General features: G+C 33.5%; 1 protein-coding gene across 5 annotated transcripts in view; it reads left to right on the top strand.

Moving 5' to 3' along the window:
• Window positions 1-24,668, top strand: part of RAB3GAP1 (RAB3 GTPase activating protein catalytic subunit 1) — a 94,957-nt gene that overhangs the window by 34,376 nt on the left and 35,913 nt on the right. For 4 of the 5 annotated variants that reach the window (XM_073241369.1, XM_073241370.1, XM_073241371.1 and 1 more), the window contains 6 exons: window positions 6,299-6,418; window positions 7,308-7,473; window positions 15,760-15,859; window positions 18,160-18,241; window positions 21,832-21,900; window positions 23,236-23,309. In XM_073241369.1, the coding sequence (XP_073097470.1) occupies window positions 6,299-6,418; window positions 7,308-7,473; window positions 15,760-15,859; window positions 18,160-18,241; window positions 21,832-21,900; window positions 23,236-23,309 (611 nt within the window). The remainder of the gene's footprint in view (window positions 1-6,298; window positions 6,419-7,307; window positions 7,474-15,759; window positions 15,860-18,159; window positions 18,242-21,831; window positions 21,901-23,235; window positions 23,310-24,668) is intronic. The other variant, XM_073241372.1, reaches the window with a different exon arrangement.

A 24,668-nucleotide genomic window follows, 5' to 3' on the forward strand; every position in this document is an offset into this window, starting at 1 on the left:
ATTTCTGTATTATAGGGAAACTACATGTGGGCATTGGAGATGCAAAAGAGCCCATACTTCAGAACTGGTTGCAACTTTGAATGCATTCCCCAAACCCCATACACAGATCAGTCAGCAGAAAGTGACAGGGTTATGGAATCAAGTGTTTTGAGCATAATCTGTATCCAAACTATTGCTTACCACTGAGCTAGACAATGGGCAGCCCCTAGGGAGTCAGGCAAAAAAATTAGAATAAAATGACTGAATAGAGACATCAGTAGCTGAATATCTTGGGGGAGACAACACAGTTTAAGTCTGGGCACGTGACTGAATACAAACAAAAGAGAAATTAGCAACCGTCAGAAAAGTTCAACAGGACCTGGTTTTGCTACAATATATGTAGCAAATGTAGTTTTCAACCACACATTACTAGGTATGCAAGGAAAGTATGACCCATATGCAAGTGGAAAAAAACAAAGTCAGTAGAAATGGACTCTTAGTGGGCCCAGATGTTTGACTTAGCAGTGACTTCAGGGCTTGTAAGTATGTTCAGTGAATTAAAGGACCTGTGTTCCAATAGTTAAAAACATAGTAACAGTGAGTTAAACAGGAAATCTTAATAAAGATGTATTGTAATAAAGAGCCAAATGGAAATTCTAGAGTGAAGAAGTGTAACTGAAATAATGAGCTTTCTTTCATCAGATGAACTCAAAAGCAGATCTGAGATGGCAGAAGAAAGAGTTGGTAGATTTGAAAGAAGTTACCATTCCAAAACAAAAGAGATAAAAGATTAGAGAAAAATGAACAGAACCTCAGAGATCTGTTGGTCACTGTCAGGCATTCCAAAGCATGCATATAATGGGAGTCCCAGATGAAGAGGAAAAAAAGCAATAGAGAAAAACAATTTAAAGAAAGAAATGGCTGAAAATTTCCTAGATTTGATGAAAAAAATGTTTGCTTAGGGACCCAGAAATCTCAACCCCAAGGAGGACAAACACAAAAGAGAACTGTACCCCAACACATTATAGTCAACTTGCTGGAACCCAAAGACAAAGAGATTCCTGAAAGCTGCAAGAGAAAAATGACTCATTACATACAGAGAACAATACTATTTGCTGACTTCTCATAAAAAACAGTGGAGGCCAGAGGGCAGTGCAGTGACATATTCAGAGTTGGAAGAAAAAACTGCCAACCAAGAACTCTTATATCCAGCAAAACTATCTTTCAAAAAAAATGAAATAAGAACATTGTCATATAAACAAAGAGAATACATGCAGGCAGACCTGCCTTATAGGCAGTACTAAAAGAAACAGCAAGTTCGATCCACAGGATTGAATGAAGAGTCTAGTAATTGCAAAAGAGGTACTCTCAATTTAAAAAAAAGATTTCTTAAGCAATAATTACGGCACAGTATTGTTGGGCTTATGTATGTAACATGTAATACATATATGACAGTACTATAGAAAAGAAGAAGAAGTGGGGCTCTATTATATAAAATTACTAGGTATTACCAGAACCGGTCTGAGTAAGATTAGAATTTAAAGATAACATTGTCATATCTGAGGATTGTTGGGGGTGACAAATTGAAAAAGCTGTAATTTATTGAACACCTCTATTTTCTGTGGTATTTTGTACATGCTAGGTATGTAAAAATGTCTGTGAAATAGTTTTTTCATTGTTTATCACCACCACTTTTGCTGACCCAGTATTTTATGCATATATTCTTTATACTGTTTGAGGAATCTCTGAATACATTTCTTTCTAAAGTAATTCAGGTAAGAGTTATAAAATGGTAGTGTTCAAAGTAGGTGGTATGGTTTTAATGATTTTCCTATGTGAGAGTAACAACAGATGTATCAAATACTGGCTATTTGTTACTGCTTTCAGTCTTTATTGGAGAAAGAAAAACACATCTGCAAACAAAATATTCAGAAATGATTGTCGTACCTTTCTCAGTTGGAGGATGTGACATCAAGGCACATTTTGTCTCAATTTAGCATTTTGTTTATACATATATAATCTGTTCGATGAAATAGTTAAATTGTCAAAAGGGGATTTTTGTGTTGAAAACATTCAAGTATCTTATAAACTTAAATTACTAGACCAGAAATTGTAGGAAAAATAAAGGTATATTAATGAAACGCATTATTTTACATCATACTCCCCCTTCACCTTTCCCATGCTCTCCCTCCATTCCTCTCATTTCCACACACATACATACAAGACACACCCGACAAAGGGGTTTTAAATACCTCATATTTAGTAATTTTAGACAACTAAGTAGGAAAACATGGGAAATATGAGCTATGTCCATACAGATTTTTTTTAGTATATGAGTTATATGTGTATGTATTTTTGTATTTTTGACTTGGGAATTTTTTTCATAAATGAGATTTTACTATGTATATTGTTTTGATATATTTTCATTTTTCTCAGCATTTCATGATAGCCTTTGTCACTGAATTCAGATGTACCTTCTTTTTGTAAATGGCTGTTAAGTATAACATAGTATGGGAAGATACTGTAATTATTTACCCATTCCTCTATTGAAGAATATTTAGGTTGCTTCTAGTTTTGGCAAACTATTATAATGAATATCATTGTACATACCTGGCATACTTCATTTTACTGTGTTTTGTTTTGCTTTATTGGATTTCACAGATAACTTTTTTAAAAAATGTGGATTGAAGGTTTGTGGCAACCATGTGTTGGGAAAGTCTGCTGACACCATTTTTCCAACAGCATTTGCTCACTTCGTATTTCTGTGTCATATTTGGTAATTCTTGGAATATTTCATACTTTTTCATTCTGATATTTGTTATAGTGATCTGTGATCAGTGATTACAGCTTGCTGAAAGCTCAGATGGTAGTTTGTGTATTTTAGCAATAAAGTATTTTTAAACTAAGATATGTACATTGTGTTTATAGACAATGCTATATTGCATATGTAGTAGATCAGTATAATGTCAATGTAAATTTTATATGTACTGGGAAACCAACAGATTCAGTTGGCTCACTTTATTGTGATATTTGCTTTATTGTGGTGGTCTGGAACCCACTTGTGATATCTCTGAGGTATGTCTGTATTGTATATTTGTGCATTTGTATGAATGTTTTTGTGGTGTAGATAAAAAGAAATATAATTAGTTCAAAGTTATGATTTTTTAATATTGATATATCTTTTATTTTTGCCCCCAAAATGTTAAAAAAATTTATATTACCACCTTTGGCATATCCCAAACTCTTGCCAACACTGGATTTTATCTGTATTTTATATTTTTTGCAGTTTAATAGGTTAACAGTGATTTCTTGTTTTGATTTATATTTTCCTGACCACTAGTGCAGTTGTGTATCTTTTAATAAATTGGCCATTTACATTCTTATTCTTTAAAATATGTATTTTGCTCATTAAGTTTAATTTTATTGTGACAAAACATATATAACAAAATTTACCATCTAACCATTTTTAAGTGTGTGTAGCATTAAGTAAATTCACATTTTGTGCAGCCTTCACCACTATCCCATCTCTAGAACTTTTTCATTATTCCATATTGAAACTCTGTACCCACTAAACAATAACTTCCCATTCCCTCTTCACACTGTTCTTTCAGTCTCTGAGTTTGACTATATACCTCACATAAGTGGAATCATACAATATTTATCCTTTTGTGATTGGCTTACTTTACTTAGTATAATGTCTTCAGGGTTCATCTATGTTGTAGCATGTATCAATTTCTTTTTTAAAGCTGAATAATATTTCATTGTATGTTTATGTCATATTTTGCTTATACATTCATCACCTCATAGACATTTGGGTTTTTTCTACCTTTTGGCTATTACGGATAATGCTGCTCTGAAAATGAGTGTTCTTTGAGTCCCTGCCTTTAATTCTTTTGAGTATGTATCAATATGTGGAATTGCTGATCATTCTGTGTTTACATTTTTGAAGAACCTCTGTTTTCTATAGTGGCTATACTATTTTACATTCCCACCAGTCATGCTCAAGGGTTCTAATTTCTCCATATCCTTGCCAGTACTTGTTTTCTGTCTTGTTCTGTTTTGTTTAGCTTTTTATGATAGTCATTCTGATGGTTGTGATGTGGTATCTCATTGTAGGTTTGATTTATATTTCTCTAATAATTACTGATGTTGACCAAGTCTTTCTGTATGCTTATTTTCCATTTATGTTATCTTCTTTGGAGTAATGTCTATTCAAGTCCTACATCTGCTTTTTAATCTGGTTGCTGTATTTTGTTGATTTTTGCTCATTTTTTTGAAGCTCCCACTTAATGTTTACTTCATGAAGGCATGGCCTCAGGCCTCAAGCAGGTCTAGTATAGAAAATAAACCAATGACTTAACATTGTTTTTTTAAAAATAATAGTAACAGGAAAAATATATTACAATTCAGAGAAGAGAACATATTTAACAGGGGTGATGGTTGGTATTTCAGGTAGATATTCAAAAAAAAGGTCCATCAGGATTTGGCTCTTTGGTAGTGGCACGAGTGGGAGAAACATTCCACATAGAGGAAACAAAGGTTTAGAGGATAGAATTTTATTGCAGATAAATAGAAAGCAGTTCACTCTGGCTTATTTGTTGTTTTGTTTATATTGAATAGTTAGCATACAATGTTATATTAATTTCAGGTGTACAACATAGTGATTTGACAATTGTATGCATTACAAAGTATTCATGATAAGTATAGCTATCGTCTGTTACCAGACAAAGTTATTGCAGTATTATTGACTATATTCCCTATTCTCTATTTTCATTCCCATGATCTAATTATCGTGTAATTGGAAGTTTTTACCTTTTTGTTAATGGGAGTATACACTTATAAAGTTTGTTTGTGAAAGAGTGAGAGGTAGTTTGGTACCAGCTATCAGTGTTAAAGATACAGATGTTCTTTATCCAGCAACTTCTAGGAATTCATACCACAGATGCGCTTGTGGAAATAGGCAATAGCAGTATTTTTGAAATAGCATAAAACTGGAAACAAAATAAGTTCTTTGTACAAAGTAAAATCTCTTTTACTTTTAACAAAGTAAATCTCTTCAGTAAGAGATTAGCTTTTGTAAAGAAGGTACAGAAAGCATGGCATAATACTGTTAGAGGGTGGGCTGGGTACATGGACAGATAGGATATTTCTGGAAGAATAACCAAGAAATTGTTGACAGTGGTTTCACTCAAATGTGGAGATGGCATGGGGCAACACTTGTTTTCTTTCTTCCAAAGACATTAAAAGAAAGAAAAAAAAACTATTTTTAAAGACCTTTAGAGCTTAAAATTAATAGCTCTGGGTTCTTTCCAGTATTTGATGGTGCTTCTACATAACTGATCTTAATTTCAGGGTAGCAGGTGGAGATGAGGTAAGAAGATGAAATAAATTTTTGCCATATAAACAATAAACACATTATGGACTGTTTTTTTATTTTAATGTTTATTTGCAACTGTTTGGGGAATTTGCTGAGGATAATATTCATAAAAATAAGCATTCATAACTCTACATATCCAGAGTTAAATTAGGAAATGAATGTCTTTCATAAATTATTTACTATATTAAAAAAATTATTAAATACAAATTGAGGAGGGAATAGGGCAGGAATTTTCAATAGGCAAGATCACCAACTTGATCTTACAGTTTTTGTAAAGTTTAGCTTCATATTTGTCCTTTTTTTAGAGGACTTGATAACTAAATGAGAATTTTTCATTTTTGTAAGATCATAGCAAGAGTAAGTCATTTACTGATAATTTTGTGACTCCTACCTAATATGTGTTATAAAAAATAAGAATTCCTTAATTAGGATACTTACGTAAACTATGTTCTCACTTTTAGACAATGTAAGTACATCATGACTGATAATTATTTTCATACCATTTAGGGAATCTGTCAAACTTTGTTTTTCCATATTAGTGGACTTAATGTTATTTAATTAAAGCAAGATTTCAGTGCTGGCTTTCATCTTTTATCTCAGAAACTTAACTTTTAAGGAAAAAAATGTTACTTAATGTCTTATTATTGAAATCTTTTCTTACTGAAATTGAAATCAAATTCAATTTGATTTTTAGTAAACTTTCTAATTTGTAAAGAATAGAGGAGAAATAGTAGGTGAAAGATGGAAATGTTTCACCAAAGGAAGGAAATTCAGGTTGTTTAGGTTCATTTTCCATTAAAAGAAAGAAGGAAACACCTGAAGTTCAAACCTGACTTGTTAAATTTCCTTCAGATTTTCCTAAATTTTTTCATGGTTTTCAAATAATGGATTTTTATACTCTGGAGTTTTCCTCTGTTAATGGCAGTGATTCTTCTTTATAAGGTATGGACTGCGAGAGTTTGTGGTGATTGCCCCTGCTGCGAACAACGATGCTGTTCTCAGTGAATCTAAGTGCAATCTTCTTCTGAGTTCTGTGTCTATTGCTCTGGGAAATACTGGTTGGTATGTGGACATTTTGAAAAACCATAGACAATGAGTTAAAACTATTTTTAATTATAATTTATGAAGGAAGTGTTTACTAAATGTTAGGTTTTAAAATTATGGATAGGATTAGTACTTGTATATTATTAGAATATGGTGTATAGGACAAACTCAAAACCTTTAGAAAAAGCATTTCTAAAGGGAAACTTACTGAAATATTCAGTGAATATTTAAAATGAGGAGTAAATTGTACTATTTTTGTGCTTGCTTCAAATTGTTCATTTAAATTTTGTTACAAAATCTAATTTTAAAACTTGAAGACAGCATTGCCTTCTTAGACCTCAGTTGGGAACATGCATTAAAGTGGCTCAAATTTTGTGCTGGTCTGTGCATGTTTGCAAATGACTGGAAGTGTTGTTAATATTGATTCTGGGGTTACAAATACATTTTAGGTAGTAGGCTGATTTGCAAATATGGAAATCTCTGAATAATGAGGATCTAATGTATCTTCAAATGATGAAGTAAGTATTTCACCACTAATGTTAATTTGATTTGTATTGTTTCATACCTGTGAGTCAAGTGTTATTATGTCTTTGGAAAGGTTAACATGATACTGTATTCAAGATTTTCATTCTGCTTTTTTATGCCTTGCAATAGTTTTAAGACAATTTTCTGACTACAAAGTGCCACTAGATAGTTTCTTCAGTGTATTCGTATAAGGAGAAAAGGAGTTTAGAGTGTCTTTATTATAAATGTAAGTCTGTGGAATGTTCCTTGTTTCATGCTTTTAGGTATTTGAGATTAAAATACCTATAAAAAAGTACCTGTAAAAGTGGAAATGTTTGAGATTGAGGAGTTATTAGATGTTAAATGAACTTACAGTCTGTCCTTATTCAATCACATCCTACAGCCAGGTGCCACTCTTTGTGCAAATTCATCACAAATGGCGAAGAATGTATGTGGGAGAATGTCAGGGTCCTGGTGTCCGAACTGATTTTGAAATGGTTCATCTTCGGAAAGTGCCAAATCAGTACACTCATTTATCAGGTCTGCTGGATATCTTCAAATCAAAGATTGTGAGTTGGCATTGATATTGTCAGTCTTGTCTGGGATCCAGATAAAAGTAGCAGTTTGGTAATTTTATTGCATATGTAGAAACATTTCTCTATAATACTGATAATATAATTACTTCAAAGAAAGATGTAATTGACTACATAAATTACTGTGTGTTTCAAGAAACAAAGTATCCAATTAGATTTTTAGTGTACTAATGCTTTAAAAAAATTTTTAAACCGATTTTGTTCAGTTTGATAGCATTTATCTCCTGTGTTATCCTTTTCTACTCCCTCTCTAATAGTAAAATTGCCAGCCTCCCCAGAGGAATGGGCTTCAGGTAGCTACATGTTTGGGGTCTGCAATTCTTGAGGTCTGAGCTCTGTGTTCTGAATTGCCTTTTTTAAAAATCTTCATTTGATTTTATTATTAAAATTAATAATGGCTTATATTCTGTGACCAAGAGTAGCTAGGCAAAGTGGAATGTGTTCAATACATCCTTGGTGTTCTATAAAAACACTATCACAGAGATGTGGAGGACTTGCTTATGCTACTCTGGGGGGAAAATGGGGAAAAAATGGGGTTTAAGTTATGGAGCTATAAGAAAAGAGAGCAAAGTCAGATGAACAAGTGGTGGAGTGGATCCTCTACTTAAGAGTCCCTGTAAGTGCTTAAATTGACACCCATCACTGAAGTGGTTAAACTTGATTAACAAATAGCTATCAGGTATCTCCTGCTATGATAAATTGAATACGATGTGTAATCACCTGTGTTGCAGTCCTTCCAAAAATATTTAACATAAATCAAAACATGAAGAAATAATTGCAAACTGAGCCATATTTTACAAGGTAACTGGCATAGACTTAAAAACTGTTAGTATCATGATAGGCAAAACAATGGGAACTGTTTAGATTAAATGAAACTAGAGTGACATAATGGCTAAATGAAATGTATTATTGTTGATTGGATCCTTTATCAAAACAGAATAGCCATAAAGGACGTGATTGGGACAGTTGGGACAATTTTAATATGGACTATATATTAGAAAATAGTATCAATGTTGAACTTCTTGAGTATGATAATTGTTTTATGGTTACATAGGATAATATCCTTGTTCATTGGAATTATGTCTAAAGTATCTAGGAAAGAATTGTCTTACTTTCAAACTTACCTACAACTTACTTGGAAAAGGTTCAGTCAGAAAAAAAATTATTTGTGTAATGTGACATATATGTATGTGTATGTATCAAAATGTTCATAGTTGCCGAACTGGGTGAAATTCATATGGGTATTCATTTTATGAGGTTTTGCAACCTTTCCTGATTTCTCTTTTTGCTAGTACATCATTAATATATAGGAATGCAACAGATTTCTGTGTATTAATATTGTATCCTGCAACTTTGCTGAATTCAGATATTAGTTCTAGTAGTTTGGGATGGATTCTTTAGTTTTTTATGTACAACATTGTGTCATCTGCAAACAGTGACAGTTTAACTTCTTCCTTACCAATCTGATGCCTGCCTTTTATTTCTTTGTGTTGTCTGATTGCCATGGCTAGGACCTCCAGAACTGTGTTGAATAGAAGTAGGGAGAGTATGCATCCTTGTCTTTTTCCCGGTGGTAGAGGAAAAGCTTTCAGTTTCTCACTGTTAAGTATGATGTTGGCTGTGGGTTTGTCATATGTGGCCTTTATTATGTTGATGTCTTGCCCTCTATACCCATTTTGTTGAGAGTTTTTATCATGAATGGATGTTGAATTTTGTCAAATGCTTTGTAAGCATTTCTTGAGATGATCATGTGGTTTTTGTAGTTCTTTTCGTTGATGTGGTATATGACGTTGAAGGATTTTCGAATGTTATACCATCCTTGCATCCCCAGAATAAATCCTACATGATCATGATGGATGATCTTTTTGATGTATTTTTGAGTTCGGTTTGCTAATTTTTACTGAGTATTTTTGCATCTGTTCATCAGGGATATTGATCTGTAATTTTCTTTTTTTTGTGTGGCATTTTTGCCTGGTTTTGTTATTAGAGTGATGCTGGCCTCATAGATTGAGTTTGGAAGTATTCCCTCCTCTTCTACTTTTTGGAAAACTTTAAGGAGGGGGTGGGTATTAGGTCTTCACTAAATGTTTGATAAAATTCAGTGGTGAAGCCATCTGGACCAGAAGTTTTGTTCTTAGGTAGTTTTTTGATTACCATTTCAATTTCATTGCTGGCAGTTGGTCTGTTCAGATTTTCTGTCTCTTCCTGGGTCAGTCTTAGAAGGTTGTATTTTTCTAGAAAGTTGTCCATTTATTCTAGGTTATCCACTTTGTTAGCATATAATTTCTCATAGTATTCTCTAATAATTCTTTGTATTTCTATGGTGTTCATAATGATTTTTTCCTTTCCATTTCTGATTCTGTTTATGTAGACTCCTTTTTTTCTTGATAAGTCTGGCTAGAGGTTTATCTATCTTGTTTATTTTCTCAAAGAACCAGCTCTTGCTTTCATTGATTCTTCTATTGTTTTATTCTTCTCGATTTTATTTCTGCTCTAATCTTTATTATATCCCTCCTTCTACTGACTTTGGGCCTCATTTGTTCTTCTTTTTCTAGTTTCATTAATTGTGAGTTTAGACTGTTTATATGGGATTGTTCTTATTTCTTGAGGTAAGCCTGTGTTGCTATATACTTTCCTCTTAGAACTGCTTTTGCTGCATCCCACAGATTTTGGGGTATTGAGTTGTTGTTTTTATTTGTCTCCATATATTGCTTGATTTCTGTTTTTATTTGATCATTGACCCATTATTTAGGAGCATGTTGTTAAGCCTCCACGTGTTTGTGGGCTTTTTTTTTCTTTGTATAATTTATTTCTAGTTTCATACTTTTGTGGTCTGAGAAGCTGTTTGGTACAATTTCAATCCTTCTGAATTTACTGAGGCTCTTTTTGTGTCCTAGCTTATGATCTATTCTTGAACATGTTTCATGTGCACTTGAGAAGAATGTCTGTCCTGCTGCTTTTGGATGGAGTGGTCTGTAGATATCTGTTAGGTCCATCTGCTCTAGTGTGTTGTTCAGAGCCTCTGTCTCCTTACTTATTTTCTGTCTGCTTGATCTGTACTTCGGAGTGAGTGGTGTATTGAAGTCTCCTAAAATGAATGCCTTGCATTCTGTTTCCCTCTTTAATTCTGTTAGTATTTTTTTTACATAGGTAGGTGTTCCTATATTGGGTGCATAAATATTTATAATGGTTATATCCTTTTCTTTTCCTGACCCCTTTATCATTCTGTAATGTCCTTCTTTGTCTCTTGTTACTTTCTTTGTTTTGAAGTCTATTTTGTCTGATACAAGTACTGCAACTCCTGCTTTTTCTTCCTATAATTTGCATGAAATATATTTTTCCATCCCTTCACTTTTAGTCTGTGTATGTCTTTGGATTTAATGTGAGTCTCTTGTAGGCAGCATATAGATGGGTCTTGTATTTTTACCCATTCTGTAACTCTATGTCTTTTGATCGGTGCCTTCAGTCCATTTACATTTATAGGGTGATTATCAATAGATACGTACTTATTGCCATTGCAGGCTTTAGATTCGTGGTTGCCAAAGGTTCAAGGCCATCTTCTTTACTATCTAATAGTCTAACTTAACTCACTTATTATGCTCTTTCAAGCACAATCTAAAAGTTCTTTTTTTTTCAACCCTTCTTTTTCTTCCTCCTCCACTCTACATATTATATATCATATTCTGTACTCTTTGTGTATCCATTGACTGTCTTTGTGGGTAGCTGATTTATTTGCATTTGTTTGGCAATTAGTTGTTCTACTTCCTCTACTGTGATTTTATTTCTCTGGTGGCAGCTATTTAACCTTAAGTGCACTTCCATCTATGGCAGTACCTCCAAAATACACATTAGAGATCATTTGTGGGAGGTAAATTCCCCCAACTTTTGCTTATCTGGAAATTGTTTAATCCCTCCTTCAAATTTAAATGATAATTTTTCTGGGTAGAATATTGTAGGTTTGAGGCCCTTCTGTTTCATTGCTTCCTTTGTATGTGATCTTTTTACTCTCTGTGGCTGCTTTTAATACTCTGTCCTTGTCCTTGATCTTGGCCATTTTAATTATTATATATCTTGCTGTTGTCCTTCTTGGATCCTGTGTGTTGGGAGATCTGTGGACTTCCATGGTCTGAGAGACTAGTTCCTTGCCCAGATTAGGGAAATTTTCAACAATTATTTCCTCACAGACACTTTCTATCCCTTTTTCTCTCTTCTTCTTCTTCTTCTTCTGGTATCCCTATAATGTGAATATTGTTCTGTTTGGATTGGTCACACGGTTCTCTTAATATTCTTTCATTCTTAGAGATCCTTTTTTCTCTCTATGCCTCAGGTTCTTTGTAGTCCTGTTCTCTAATTTCTATTTCATTTACCATCTCCTCTACGTCATCTAATCTGCTTTTAAATCCCTCAATTGTATGTTTTATTGCAGATACTGTATGTTTCAAAGTTTCTGTCTCTTTGTTCAAGTCCTCCTTCAGGTCTTGAATATTTTTCTGTAGCTCTGTAAGCATGTTTATGATTTTTATTTTGAAATCTTTATCAGGAAAATTGATGATTTCAGTTTCACTAAGCCTTCTTTCTGGTGTTTGAGGGATTTTAGTTTGTACCAGGTTCTTTTGCCATTTCATATTCCTAATGATTACTATGGAATAGTAACTTTGTGTTGGTTGCACCCTCTAGTGCCCTGTAGCTCTACTGTCTGGAGCTGGGCTGCGTGTGGAGTGATGGTGGGGTTCACAGGTGCATGGGGCCACTGCCTGCAAGGAGGAAAGTGCTCTTTCCTGCTTCCCTGCTACAGTGCCTGCCTCAGCTGCCAAGGCCAGTGGGCTGAGCACACAGGGAGGAGCCTCTATACTATGCTCTTGTAGCTGCCATAGGTGAAGCCGCCCTCTGGCTGGCCTGGTGTGATGGGAGGCAGCCAGTTTGCGAACCAATGGGGGTTGGGAGGAAGGAGCAGCAGGCTGCCTATCACAGTGGGTGGCCTTGACGCTGCTTTGCCAGTCAGGGGGATGGAGCCATTGTGAAGCTCCTGAAAGTTCCCAACCTGCTGGGCTGAGTGTTTCAGGACGGTTTTGTCCACCTTTCCTTTCTCCTGAGCAGTACGCTCTGTGTAATCCTTGCTCCTTTAGCATCCCTCTCACTGTTGGGGAGTCTTTTAAAGTGCCCTCATTTCTTTTGTCCCAGAGTGTAGCTGGTTGTGGGTACCTGTTCTCTGCAAGTAGCTGGAATCCCAGCCTATCTGAGTGTTCTCCCTGTGTTTGCTTTCTAACCCCTCATAATCTCCAGAGCACCATGTAATGTGCATTCATGCTCCCAAAATAGATCTCCAAGGGTGTGTATTTAGCAGTCCTGGTCTTCTACTCCCTCCATGTTGTTTCTCTTCCCCACTGCCTGTGAGCTGGTATGGGGAAAGGGTTTAGCTCCTGCCAGGTCATGGCTTTGCTACTTTACCCTTTTCCGTGAGGTGTCTTCTCTTTTCGCCAGATACAGGCCATCTGTTGCAGTCTTTTTGTTCGCTCTTTCAGAATTATTTGCATTTGCTGTATTTTCGTGTTATATGTGGTTTTGTGAGGCAATTTCTGCCTCACTTCTCATACCGCCATCCTGTTTAATCCCAATCTTAAATTTCTTTTTTAATAGATATTTTTTGTTAGTAATGTCTTTAAGATTAGAACTTACTTCATGAAACTGTTTTCAGTGTTGAGGCCCTAAACAGTGTAGTGGTAGGATTATCACCACCCAGATAAATCCATTGATATTTAGAAAAATCTAATCAGTATACTAGGTTAAGAAATTTAAGTAAAAGTTTCCTTTTGCCCCCACTCTCTCTCCTTAAAATAACTCCTGTTTGCAGTTTCTTGTGATTATCTCCATCATAGAAGCATGTATTTTAGAGTTTCATGTATGTATGTACTTTTTTTTTTTTTCAAAAACTTTCTGGGCTTTGAAATGCCTTAACATTGTAGACATGTGATGTTCTGAAAAATATTTGAACAAGGCAAGTATATGTTAATTTTTATCCTACTAGTTTTCATTTGCTCTTACCAGAAGTGTTCAGTTATATTTAATTTTTTTAGATTAAATTTCTGGTCATATGCAAATATTAATACTTTATTCCTTCTTAAAAAAGATTAGTGAACATGATTTTTGTGGGTCTTTTCCGTCACTCCTTTATGTAGCACACCTTATATTTACTGCTGTTAGGGTACAAGCTGTTCCACCTTGATCTGTGGAACCTAACTTAGATCATGACCATTTGCTAGTTGTTTTTTATTTCAAAAAAAGAAGCTTTTCCAGTTTACCGTATCATCTGTCAGAACCTTCACAAAACTCTAGATGAGTATCTAGATATGGAACATCTCTCAAAATTGATTCGTTAAGAGTTGAAATTAAGATAATTGCAACCTGGTTTGGGTACTTGAGAAGTTTTACATAGCTGAAGTTACCCAATATAGCTGTCCTGTACTATTTTTATAAAGGTATCTTTATAAAATCTTTATAAAATTAGTCTTTAACATCTACTTGAAGTGTTCCAGGACTGTCAATCTTCACTAGTAATTTATTTCATTTTCCCATAGAGGTAGTTATTAGAAAAGCTTCCTTTTGTGGAGGGGGTGCTAGTTTTGCCCATTGGAGTTACATAAAACTTAAGTTTAAATTCTCTTCTGGCATAATCTCTAAACATTTGAAAACTCATATTCTTGTCTTTTATTTTTCTGTTTAGACAGCCTTTGTTCTTTCAGTTGTATTTCATGGTTTTATACTGTGACTGTTGATTTAAATATTTGTCTCCTTTAGAACTACATTTCTTTGTGTTTTGGGGAAATTTTGTTTGCAGGCTCATGTTGAATAAAGGCTATATTTATAGTTTTTAACTTTCTCTAATGTCCTCTGGTGGTATGTAATTTTGTGGTTGTCTCCTACCTGCAGAATAGTTAAGAACTGGGTCTTAAAATGGTGATTGGAGCCTCTTACTGTGTGATATTGGGAGTATTGCATATCCAGTCTTGGAATCACTGGATTGCTTGCTTGGGTCATGAGAGAGAGTTTTTTTCTCCTCACACACCAACTCCCCAGCATCATCATTTCCAACAAAGCCACTATACCAAGCATCAGTGCCCTGCCCCAGTGTCTCCCTTGTGCATAGCCTTGAGGTGCCCTTGCTCAGGGTGGAGTACTTTTGGTTCCATTTAATGCAGTCTTAAATCCTAGGCAGCACTGCCTGCTTCCACCCCTGGAATTCAGCAGGCCTTGGAACTTGAGTTCCACTTACCACTTTGGATTCTGTGCATCTTTTCTAGGGTCCGCAAAGATATTTTTATCAGGTTTGTTCCCAGCTCTTTCTTTTTCATATTTCTTCCTATATTTATCTACATTGCTGTGTAACTGGAGCAGAGGTTGTGTCAAAACAACTTTGTTATGGTTTTTAGACCATTTGTACCTTATCATGAATGCTCATTTGATATCTAGACCTAACTGAAAAGTTGATTGTTCCTGACCAGCCAGAATCTTACCTTGCTTGTCTAGGGCACAACAGCTCCAAATGGAATTATCTTTTTTTTTGGCAGCCACCTTATTTGTGACTTGGATTGAGTTTGTATTCAGTTAAGCTATTAGTGACATTTGTAGACACTGCCACTGTGCTAAATCGCTATTCCTCCTCACCAACAGTATTAGCAACATCTGATAACTGGTTAGATGTGTAGAATACTGTAGAATCTACATTTTCACAAGCTCCCTGATTCCTATGCATTTTTAAGTCCTATTCTACATTAATGTGGTCAATCATAAAAAGGGAAGCTGAGATCATAGGATGTTTGGATGATATTGATTTTTATGTTTATTAGTGAACATAAAGATAATTCTATTAATTGATTCACTAATATAAACTATGTGATTGACCATTTGTCTTAGTCTAAAATTCTGGTTAAATAATTCAAGACTGCTTTAATTTGAGTTTGTTTTCATTTCAAATAAGAAAAGGCATCATCTCCATAAACCTAGTCTTACACTTTGTAATAATTTTACCTTTTTAAAAAAATCATGTTTTTCACATTCAATATAGTTGAAGAGATAGTAGGAAATTATATTTGTATAACTAAAATTGTGCAGTTTGAAAAGAGCATTTTGCTTAATAGAATTTAATATCTTGTTTTCAGGTAGTAGTTTAAACAGCTTTATTTTAAAGTAATTTGTTCTCTCCAGTTGTTTTTTAAAACACTCTTTTAAAAGCTATACAATATCCTACTTGCATTTATTTCTTAGGGGTGTCCCTTAACTCCATTGCCTCCAGTTAGTATTGCTATTCGATTTACCTACGTACTTCAAGATTGGCAGCAGTATTTTTGGCCTCAGCAACCTCCAGGTGAGATAATTTAGAGCTATATTTGTCTTAATGTAAATGGAAAAGAAAATGTATTCAGAAATTAAACTTATTTAAAAGTGTGTTTCAACTGTTTTAAATTAGAAATATTTATCATTGATTTTAAATGTAATATTGCTAATTTCACTGCCTTTATCACTTTTTTTCTTAGTTGTTCTAGAGACAGTATTACTCTGTATTTGACAATCTGTCTTTGAAAACTAAAGTTTTTTATAAAGCATCCGCCTTCTGTGGAACATCATATGCTGTAAATTATATGTAGTGAATGATTAAAATTTCTGTTTTTAGAATATAATAAAGGAAGCCACCCCCGTAAGCTGAGAACAGATAGGCAGAGAACTTTATTGAGAGTAGAGTTTGAAGAAAAGTGCTAAATAAGGAAAGAAAAAAAGAAAAAAAAATGTATATATATACATATGCATTTAAAATGGGAAGAGCTGTAGGATATTTTAGCTTGCATTTGATGTAATTAAAATCAGTTTGCCTGCTTAGCCACTCATACACTGATTCATTTAACAATCATTCATTATTAGCCTATTATAGGCCAGGCTGTGCCAGGGAAACAGGTATGAACAAGATATTACCTAAATTCTAGGAAAGCTCAGCCTGATGGACAAATAGCCTTATTAAGTGAGGTTTTGGTTTCTGGGTGTCTCTCTCACATTTAAGTATAATTATGTTCAAGTACATCTAATAAGAAATTTAATACAAACTTATAAATAATTAAAAGGAAAGTTAAAATAATTTTCAATCTACTTCCCTTAAAGAAAAATATATTAAAATAATATTCTTTACTGTTTACTGTTGAATACAGTAGTAGTCTTTATTATTTTTGTTCTAAGTAGTTGGTTATTTATAAGATTGAAAATAATCAGTAATCTTGGGATGATATTAAAATTAATGTAGAACATCCTTGGCCTTTGTTGGTTATATATACTATTACTATTTTATGCACCACTGAATAATTTGAAACTCTAATGTACAATAAAAAAACTGCATCTGTGCTACAGCAAACGGAAATAAATGCTATGCTGAGATTCATATTAGAGGAAAGGCTGAAATGTTGCTTTGGTAATTTTACATCCCAGAAGACATAATATATAGATAATTTGTAGTTGGCTTCTAGTTAGAAATTTCAATTTCTATCCAATTTTGCCTTTTTTCAAAGGTTACTCTATTAGTAGTCAATTTTAAAGATTTCCCAGATGGTATGGTCTGTTGATGATCTAAGAAGCAGCTCAAGAGCCAGAATCTTGGCATTATAATTCTGACTGTAAATAGGGCCTTATAAATTTTTAATACTTTTCTCTTATAAAGGGAAGTAAGGGATTGAACATAAAATATGGGCCAGATGCTGTGCTTGGCATTTTGTATATTATTTCATGTAATTATCATTTATCTATGAAATTGGTATTATCTTAGAGAACATAAGTAACAGGCCCAAGGTCACATGGGTACCAGTTAATAAAATTCTCACTCAAATTTAGCTCAAACTCCAAATCCCTTGGTCCTTTCATTCCATAATATTGCTTCTCAAATTTTAATTCAGTTAGAACTTTTGTATCGGTTATAGTCTAGTAATAATTTTTATCTTACAAATGTACAAAATGTGCTATTATACATTTTGAATCTCTTAAAAATTCACACCTTGTAATAAAGCTAGTCATTGGGATCTTTATGATTGTAAGCATTCTTTAGTTGGAAAAATGAAATTGACTTCAGAAAATTTACTGAATCAAGAAATTAAGCCATTTTAATGCCTAATTTTAATTCTTTAGTTAGGGTAATTGTCCAACATGATTTTAGCAAATCTGGGGGATGGTCATAACTCAACAGTAGACTTTAATTTTAGGAATCTCCTATGTAGTGTGAATGATTGAAAACAACCCTCTGTATTAGTTGAAAGATAAATAAATCCTTTTGATGTCTTTTAGAAGTGTTTATTACTTCTTCAAGAGAGATGGAACAAAGTAGGTTATTTACCCTCTAAATTCTCCTGTAATCTCAGATACGATTCATAATAGAAAGGAAATTCTTTTCTGAACTTTAAATATTTCCATGTGCTATCAAGTGAAATATAATTTTACTAATGTTGACTGATTTGCTCAGAAAATATTGATGAATGTAGGTCGATGATTAAATTTTTTAATACTTGGTTAATCTTTCTTTTAGATGATAATAATCACATTCTTATTTAATCTCCCAAAGGGCTAACCTAACTAGATTAAATTCTTATTTCTCCACTTTTTGCTATGTAATGGAAAAATATTTCTTTTGTTTAGATATAGATGCCCTTGTAGGAGGAGAAGTTGGAGGCCTAGAGTTTGGCAAGTTACCATTTGGTGCCTGTGAAGATCCTATTAGGTGAAAATTTCAATCTTTGTTTGAATTATGGGACTTTACTTTTTAAATTATATTGATACTGGTTGTACTGTGCTTAATAATGCTCTAGCCTCGTGCAGTGAATATAGTATTGGAAACAGACCATCACCTAACAATCTCTCCATCTGTCATTTTCTCTGTAACTTAAATAAGAGGCTTTTAAATAATACATAAATATATGTAATACTATTTATTGGTTATTCCTTGCAGAAGTAATTCCTCATCTACATTTTAAATATTGAAAAACACAGAGAGTATCATATATAACGAGCTTTATGTATCCATCACCCAGAATGAACAGTTGTTCAGTTAAACTATTTGGTTAATTAAGAAATATATATACATGAATAGTAAGTAGCACAGAGAAGACAAGTAGTGACTCTGTTACATTTTACTACGCTGATGGGCAGTGACTTCAGAGGGGTATGGGGGGGACTTGATAATATGGGTGAATGTAGTAACCACAATATTTTTCTTGTGAAACCTTCATAAGCATGTATATCAGTGATACCTCAATTTAAAATACATATATATATATATATATATACACACACACACACATGAATATATTCATTCTTAATACTCTCATATAGAGGCAGAAATATACTTTTCACTTAAAATCTCTCAAGAAAAGATAAAATGGATATCTTTTGTAATTGGTATATTATTCATTATATGTGCCAGGCACTATACTAAATGAGGAAGATAAAGAAGTAAATAAAAATTTCTGCCTTCATGGCATTTGCAGTCTAATGAAGGAAACAGACAAAATAATTACCTAAACATACAAGTACAAGTTGTGGGATAATCTGAAGGAAAAGTACAAGATGTAATGATAGTAAAGTACTATCATTTAGATTGGGATGCCACCAGGAAAGTATTCTCAAAGGAAGTTATATTTAACCTGAATCTCAATTAGGGAAGGACTTAGCCAGGCAACGAGTAAGAGAACCATTCTGGGTGGAAGGAAGAGCCTGTGTAAAGGGCCTTGATGCAGGAGTTTGGCGAGTTTGCTGGAGGGAACAGAATGTGGTCAGTATGGCTAGAATGGAGTGAGCAATCAGAAAATAAAAATAAGGGAGACTTACAGATATATCCTTGGCCCTCCAACTGGTTCATTCATTTGGATTTTGCTTAGAGAAAACTTTTGGGAGACAGAATAAAATTGACCTGGGAGTATAAATTTGAAAGAATTAGTTAAGTATTACTAATTTTAAATCATGAGGGGTCAGCAGAGAAACAATTGAAGAATGAAGTGTATCCTATGTAACTACACTGGAAGATGAAGCTTGTCCCTGCTTTGCTCTGGACCTCACCCTATGTGCCTTTTCCCTTTATTGTTTTTTGCATTGTATCTTTTCACTGCAGTAATCAGAGTTCTGAGCACAGCCATATGGTGAGTTATAGGTGTCGTCCTAGCAAATCACTGAACCTTGGAGTCTCTTGTTGCACATACATACGATAAACATGTACATATATATATACCAAACTGATACATAGGAAAAATGGCTGGAAGCACATAAACAAGCTGTCATCAATGATCATCTATAAGTAGTGGGATTATGAATTTAGTGTATTTATTATTTTTCCTGTCTAGATTCCGAGCCTGCTCTGTTTGGCGAGTATAGAAGCCAAAAGAGCCAATTACTTCACCTTTCTGATCTTTGGTGGTGCTGGACTAACTGGCAGCTCCAGTCTGAGACTCTGACTCTACAAGTACGGTTGAGAATTCAGTAGGATAGCAGGGCCAGCACTCTGTAGCAGTGCAGTGTGGCTTTAGTTATGAACTGGACAGCTAGCCACCCTGGGCTCAGATCTGTTTTTTGAGTTGGGTCCTATAATGGTCCCAATTAAACCTTTGAGTTACTAAATGCCTTTCCAGTAAATTGATTATTTGCTTGAATTAGTCAAAATTGACTATTAAAATTTGCAACTAAAATCTATGACTAGTAATTTTGCCTCTGTACATTTTTCTAAAAGTTCACTACTGACCATGAATTTATTATTTCCATAAATAAAGCTAATTTTTAGTGTTAAAAAAATCCAACAGTCTTTAATATTAGGGACATGGCTGATTAGAGGTTTAAAACTCTAAGCTCCCAAATAACTTTAAGTGTCAACCTCAAATTCAGTTCCTAAGCTTTTATGACTGTATCCTCTCCTCTCCCTCTACCTATAGAACAATTTATTTGGCAAAGAGAGAGGACACTCAAAAAACCTCTCCATTTCCTCTTCCGCTACCAAAGATTCCTTTTCAAAAGCGTAACTCCCACAAAATTTGCTGATCACCATTTTATTTAAATGGTCCATCATGGGCATCATCTTAAACCCAAATTGTTTTTGCATTCTTCTTAAATTATTTGTTTCTCTGCTGGCTCCTTGTGATTTAAAATTAGAAAGAAATATTTAATAACTAATTCCTTCAAATTTCTACTACCAGGCCAGTTTTTTATTCTCTCTCTCAAAAAGTGTTTGTATTATTTTATGAATGTTTGGCATCTTCTACATTTTTTGTGGCTTACTTGCTTTGTTTTATAATTTTACATAGGTCAGCAAACAATGGAACAAATCTGGCCAGTAGCCAGTGTTTTATAGCCAGTGAATTAAGAATGGCTTTTACATATTTACACCTTTTTAAAGAAAAAAGCAAGAATGTAACAGAGACTACATGGCCCAAAAAGCCTAAAATATTTTCTGTCTGGTTCTCTGTGTAAAAAAAAAAAAGAGTTTGACAATCCTTGATCATGACCGTGATTTTTTCAAAATTGAGATTTAATTCATGAGCCATAAAATTCACCATTTAAAAGTGTGCCATTTAACGGTTTTTAGGATTCAGAGTTGTGCAACCACCACTTTCCAATTCTAGAATACTTTAATCACTCCAAAAAGAAACCTCACCTCTAAGCTATCAACCCTCTCTATCCTCCAGCCCTGGAGCTCTAGGCCAATATACTAATCTACTTTGTTTCTATGGATTTGCCTATTTTAGATATTTCATATATATTACATTATATAATATGTGGCCTTTTGTGTCTGGCATCTTTCATTTAGCATAATGTTTTTGAGGTTCATCCATATTGTATGAATCAGTAAATTGCTTTTTATGGCTGTATAATGTGCTATAATATATGGATAATACTACATTTTATTTACTTATTCATCAGCTGATAGACTCTTGGTTTATTTATACTTTTTGGCTATTGTGTATAGCATGTCTTTTTATTTTTTATTAAGATATCACTGATACATACTCTTATGAAGGTTTCACATGAAAAACATTGTGGTTACTACATTCACCCATATTATCAAGACGCCCCCACACCCCGTTGAAGTCATTGTCCATCAGCGTAGTAGGATGCCACAGAATCACTACTTGTCTTCTCAGTAGCATGTCTTTTTAATGTGTGCAAGATATTATTAACCTTGCTACCATTTGCTAACTAAACCAGTTTATGGTTTTATTGTGTCATAAATAATACCACTTGTAAAATGTATGTACATCTCTGGTTTCTTACTATATATATATATTTATAGTATTAAAGCTTTTGGATATATTTTATGTTTTATTTTAGTGAACTACATTTAGCAACTACATGGCCCCACCTGACTGAAGGTATCATTGTGGATAATGATGTTTATTCGTAAGTATGTTAAGAGTAGTACATTGAGATTCAAACATTTAAGTGGAATAAATTAACCGCCAAGTGGTTAGCAATTTTCCTTTTCCTTTTTCCTTTATATCAGTTTCTTATAAGATTGGTTGATTTTTCTACTTTCAGGGATCACTTTTTAGACTGCATAATATCTTTAGAGATGTGTATTAAGCTGCTGACTTTGGGGATGTGATCCTTAGTTCAGGAATAATAAACATTCTGGATTTTACCTGGTTTTGACAAAGATGTCTCTAAGCAGTTTGGTATTCAGTGCATAATTCTGTTGATCTTTTCTTAGCTGGTTAGAAATGTTTCATGAAGTGCTTTGAAGAAATGATTGTAATCAGGATGTGTGGCAACAATATTTGATCATTAAATATCAAAAATAACAAAACATACATTCCTGTGTGGTGGAAACAACTTGAAAATTACAGCAGCCATTATGTAGGAAGAATGTAGAGAAAGGAATGTAGTACCTTCTCATGTTTGATGCAGAACAATGAGAAATAGGACACTTTGTCTTTCATAATTAAAATAAGTGTGTTAGATTTGCTAATGGTAACATGAGCTTTCTTAATCAGATAATTTAGATGTGTGTAAAGAGGGTAAAGACTGCCTACAATCCTATTACTGAAAAAATAGCTAGGTAGCATTTTTGGGTGTATCTTTGTTTTTAATGGAGATATAATTGACATATAACACTAGTAGTTTCAGGTATATAGCATCATAATTTGATGTTTTATGGGGGTATACTTTTTTAAGGTTTATATAGTAATTTGCTTTATTCATTTAAAATACTATTTTATATCTCTGTGCCAACAAATGTAGGTCTGTGTTGTCATTTTTTAAATTGCTGCATAGTATTCCATTAAGTTGATGTATTATAATCTGTTTAATTGAGAACAGAGTACACTTTTGATCTTGTGCAAATTTTTGTAGTTTCCTTTTTTGATTAGTAGTGCTGTAAAAACATTGATAAGATGATTATGTATACTTGCTTGTTTCTTATTCCTTTTTTATTATTCCAGTGTGTCATTAGATTATCAGTATACAGCCTGTTCAGTGACTTTTATATATTTTTTTTAAGTTTTTTATTTTGGTTTTCCTTTTATGTTTTTTCAAATCTGAGAACTTTGATTTCTTAAGGTTGTGTACTTTTTAAAAAACAAATAGGCTCATGAATCTGAATAACAGTAAATTTAAGGGAGGCAAAATGGATTGCTTGTCATTCAATTTAATGTTTTCATTAGACATTTTGATAAGTTCATGAGTCTTGCAGATTGTCATCACTAGGATCTTTTCTTTATCATTTTTGCATTTTAGTGATTTGGATCCTATTCAGGCTCCCCATTGGTCTGTTAGAGTTCGAAAAGCTGATAATCCTCAGTGTTTGCTAGGTAAGCTGTATTATGTTCTTTTCCTGAAATACTGCCAATCTGCCTGTCTTCCAGATCAGGAACACTGCATGTGTTCTCTATAACTTAATTTTACCTATTTAAAAAGTATATTTTTATTTCTTTACATTTGTGACCTTGTCAGTTAATACCATTAAAAAAATCTTTGCCAACAGCAGTGAATCCTTCTAGTTAAGTCTTAAATAGCACTAGCTGGATTTTTCTTTTTCAGTTTTAAGCAGTCCACATCTCAGAATTCTCAGATGTTTTCTTATGACCTGATTTTTATTCTTCTAATGCTTTTATCTTACTCTCATTTTTTCCTCCTGTGGTATACACTGCACCTTCCATTCTAATTAGTGCACCCTTTTTGCCTTTGCCATCCCTCTGGACCTGTGGTTATATGATGGGAAGAACACTAATTTAGGCAATCTTACTAGAGCGCTTCTGTAGACTTGTCCCACATCTGCGAACTTACTTTCTGATAGAGGAAAAGAGGTGTAAATAATCTTGTACAACTCAGGGTTATTTGAATAATCAAATGAAATAAGAGAAATATAAATACTTTGAAAAGTATCAGTTGCTGTTCAGATAGTATTGTATGATATGATGGAATTAATCTTTTTTCCATTTTTGTACGTATTTTCTTTCATGAAGTCTTATGTACCATTTCTTCAGTGTGCCTTTCCATCTTTTTCTCTCTTAAGTACACTTGAAAATACTTGTATTTCTGCATTCATCCCAGCCACCTTCACTCCATGTATCCTAATATATTACTATTCAACTGATGGAATTATTAAATATTTATTGAGGGCAATAATGATGCATTTCTCTAAAACATTTTCTCAGCTTCTTTAATACTTATATGCTATTCATGAAATGCTAATTAGCACGTGCCATTTGTGCTAACTATATAGTAATGAATACAGAGATGTATAAGGTAAAATTCCTGACATAAATGAATTTGTCTTGGAGTGTTAGGGAGACAGTAGAGGGTTGATATCAAGAGTGTTAGAATTGGATAAACCTGTTTCAAGTCTTAGATTGACTAGTTTGAGCAAGTTTTGTAATCTTTTCAAGTCTCAGTAGAATAGAAATAACAGCAGTACATATATAGGGTTATTGAGAGGATCAAATAAGATTACGTATGTGTACATGCATGTGTGTGTGTTCATTTAACATAGTGCCTATCATAGTAAATGTTCAATAGTTCCTCTTGTATAATCATTGAATTATTAAATTATTAAGTTTACTTACTAAATTGTTTCCTAGTTCCTTATTATTCCTCATTCACTGATTTCTATAATAATTGCAAAGTATTCTTATTTTTAATTATTATTCTATGATCTCACCCTACTAGGC

The sequence above is a fragment of the Manis javanica genome, chromosome 7, assembly GCF_040802235.1.
Source record: "Manis javanica isolate MJ-LG chromosome 7, MJ_LKY, whole genome shotgun sequence".
Taxonomy (NCBI): domain Eukaryota; kingdom Metazoa; phylum Chordata; class Mammalia; order Pholidota; family Manidae; genus Manis; species Manis javanica.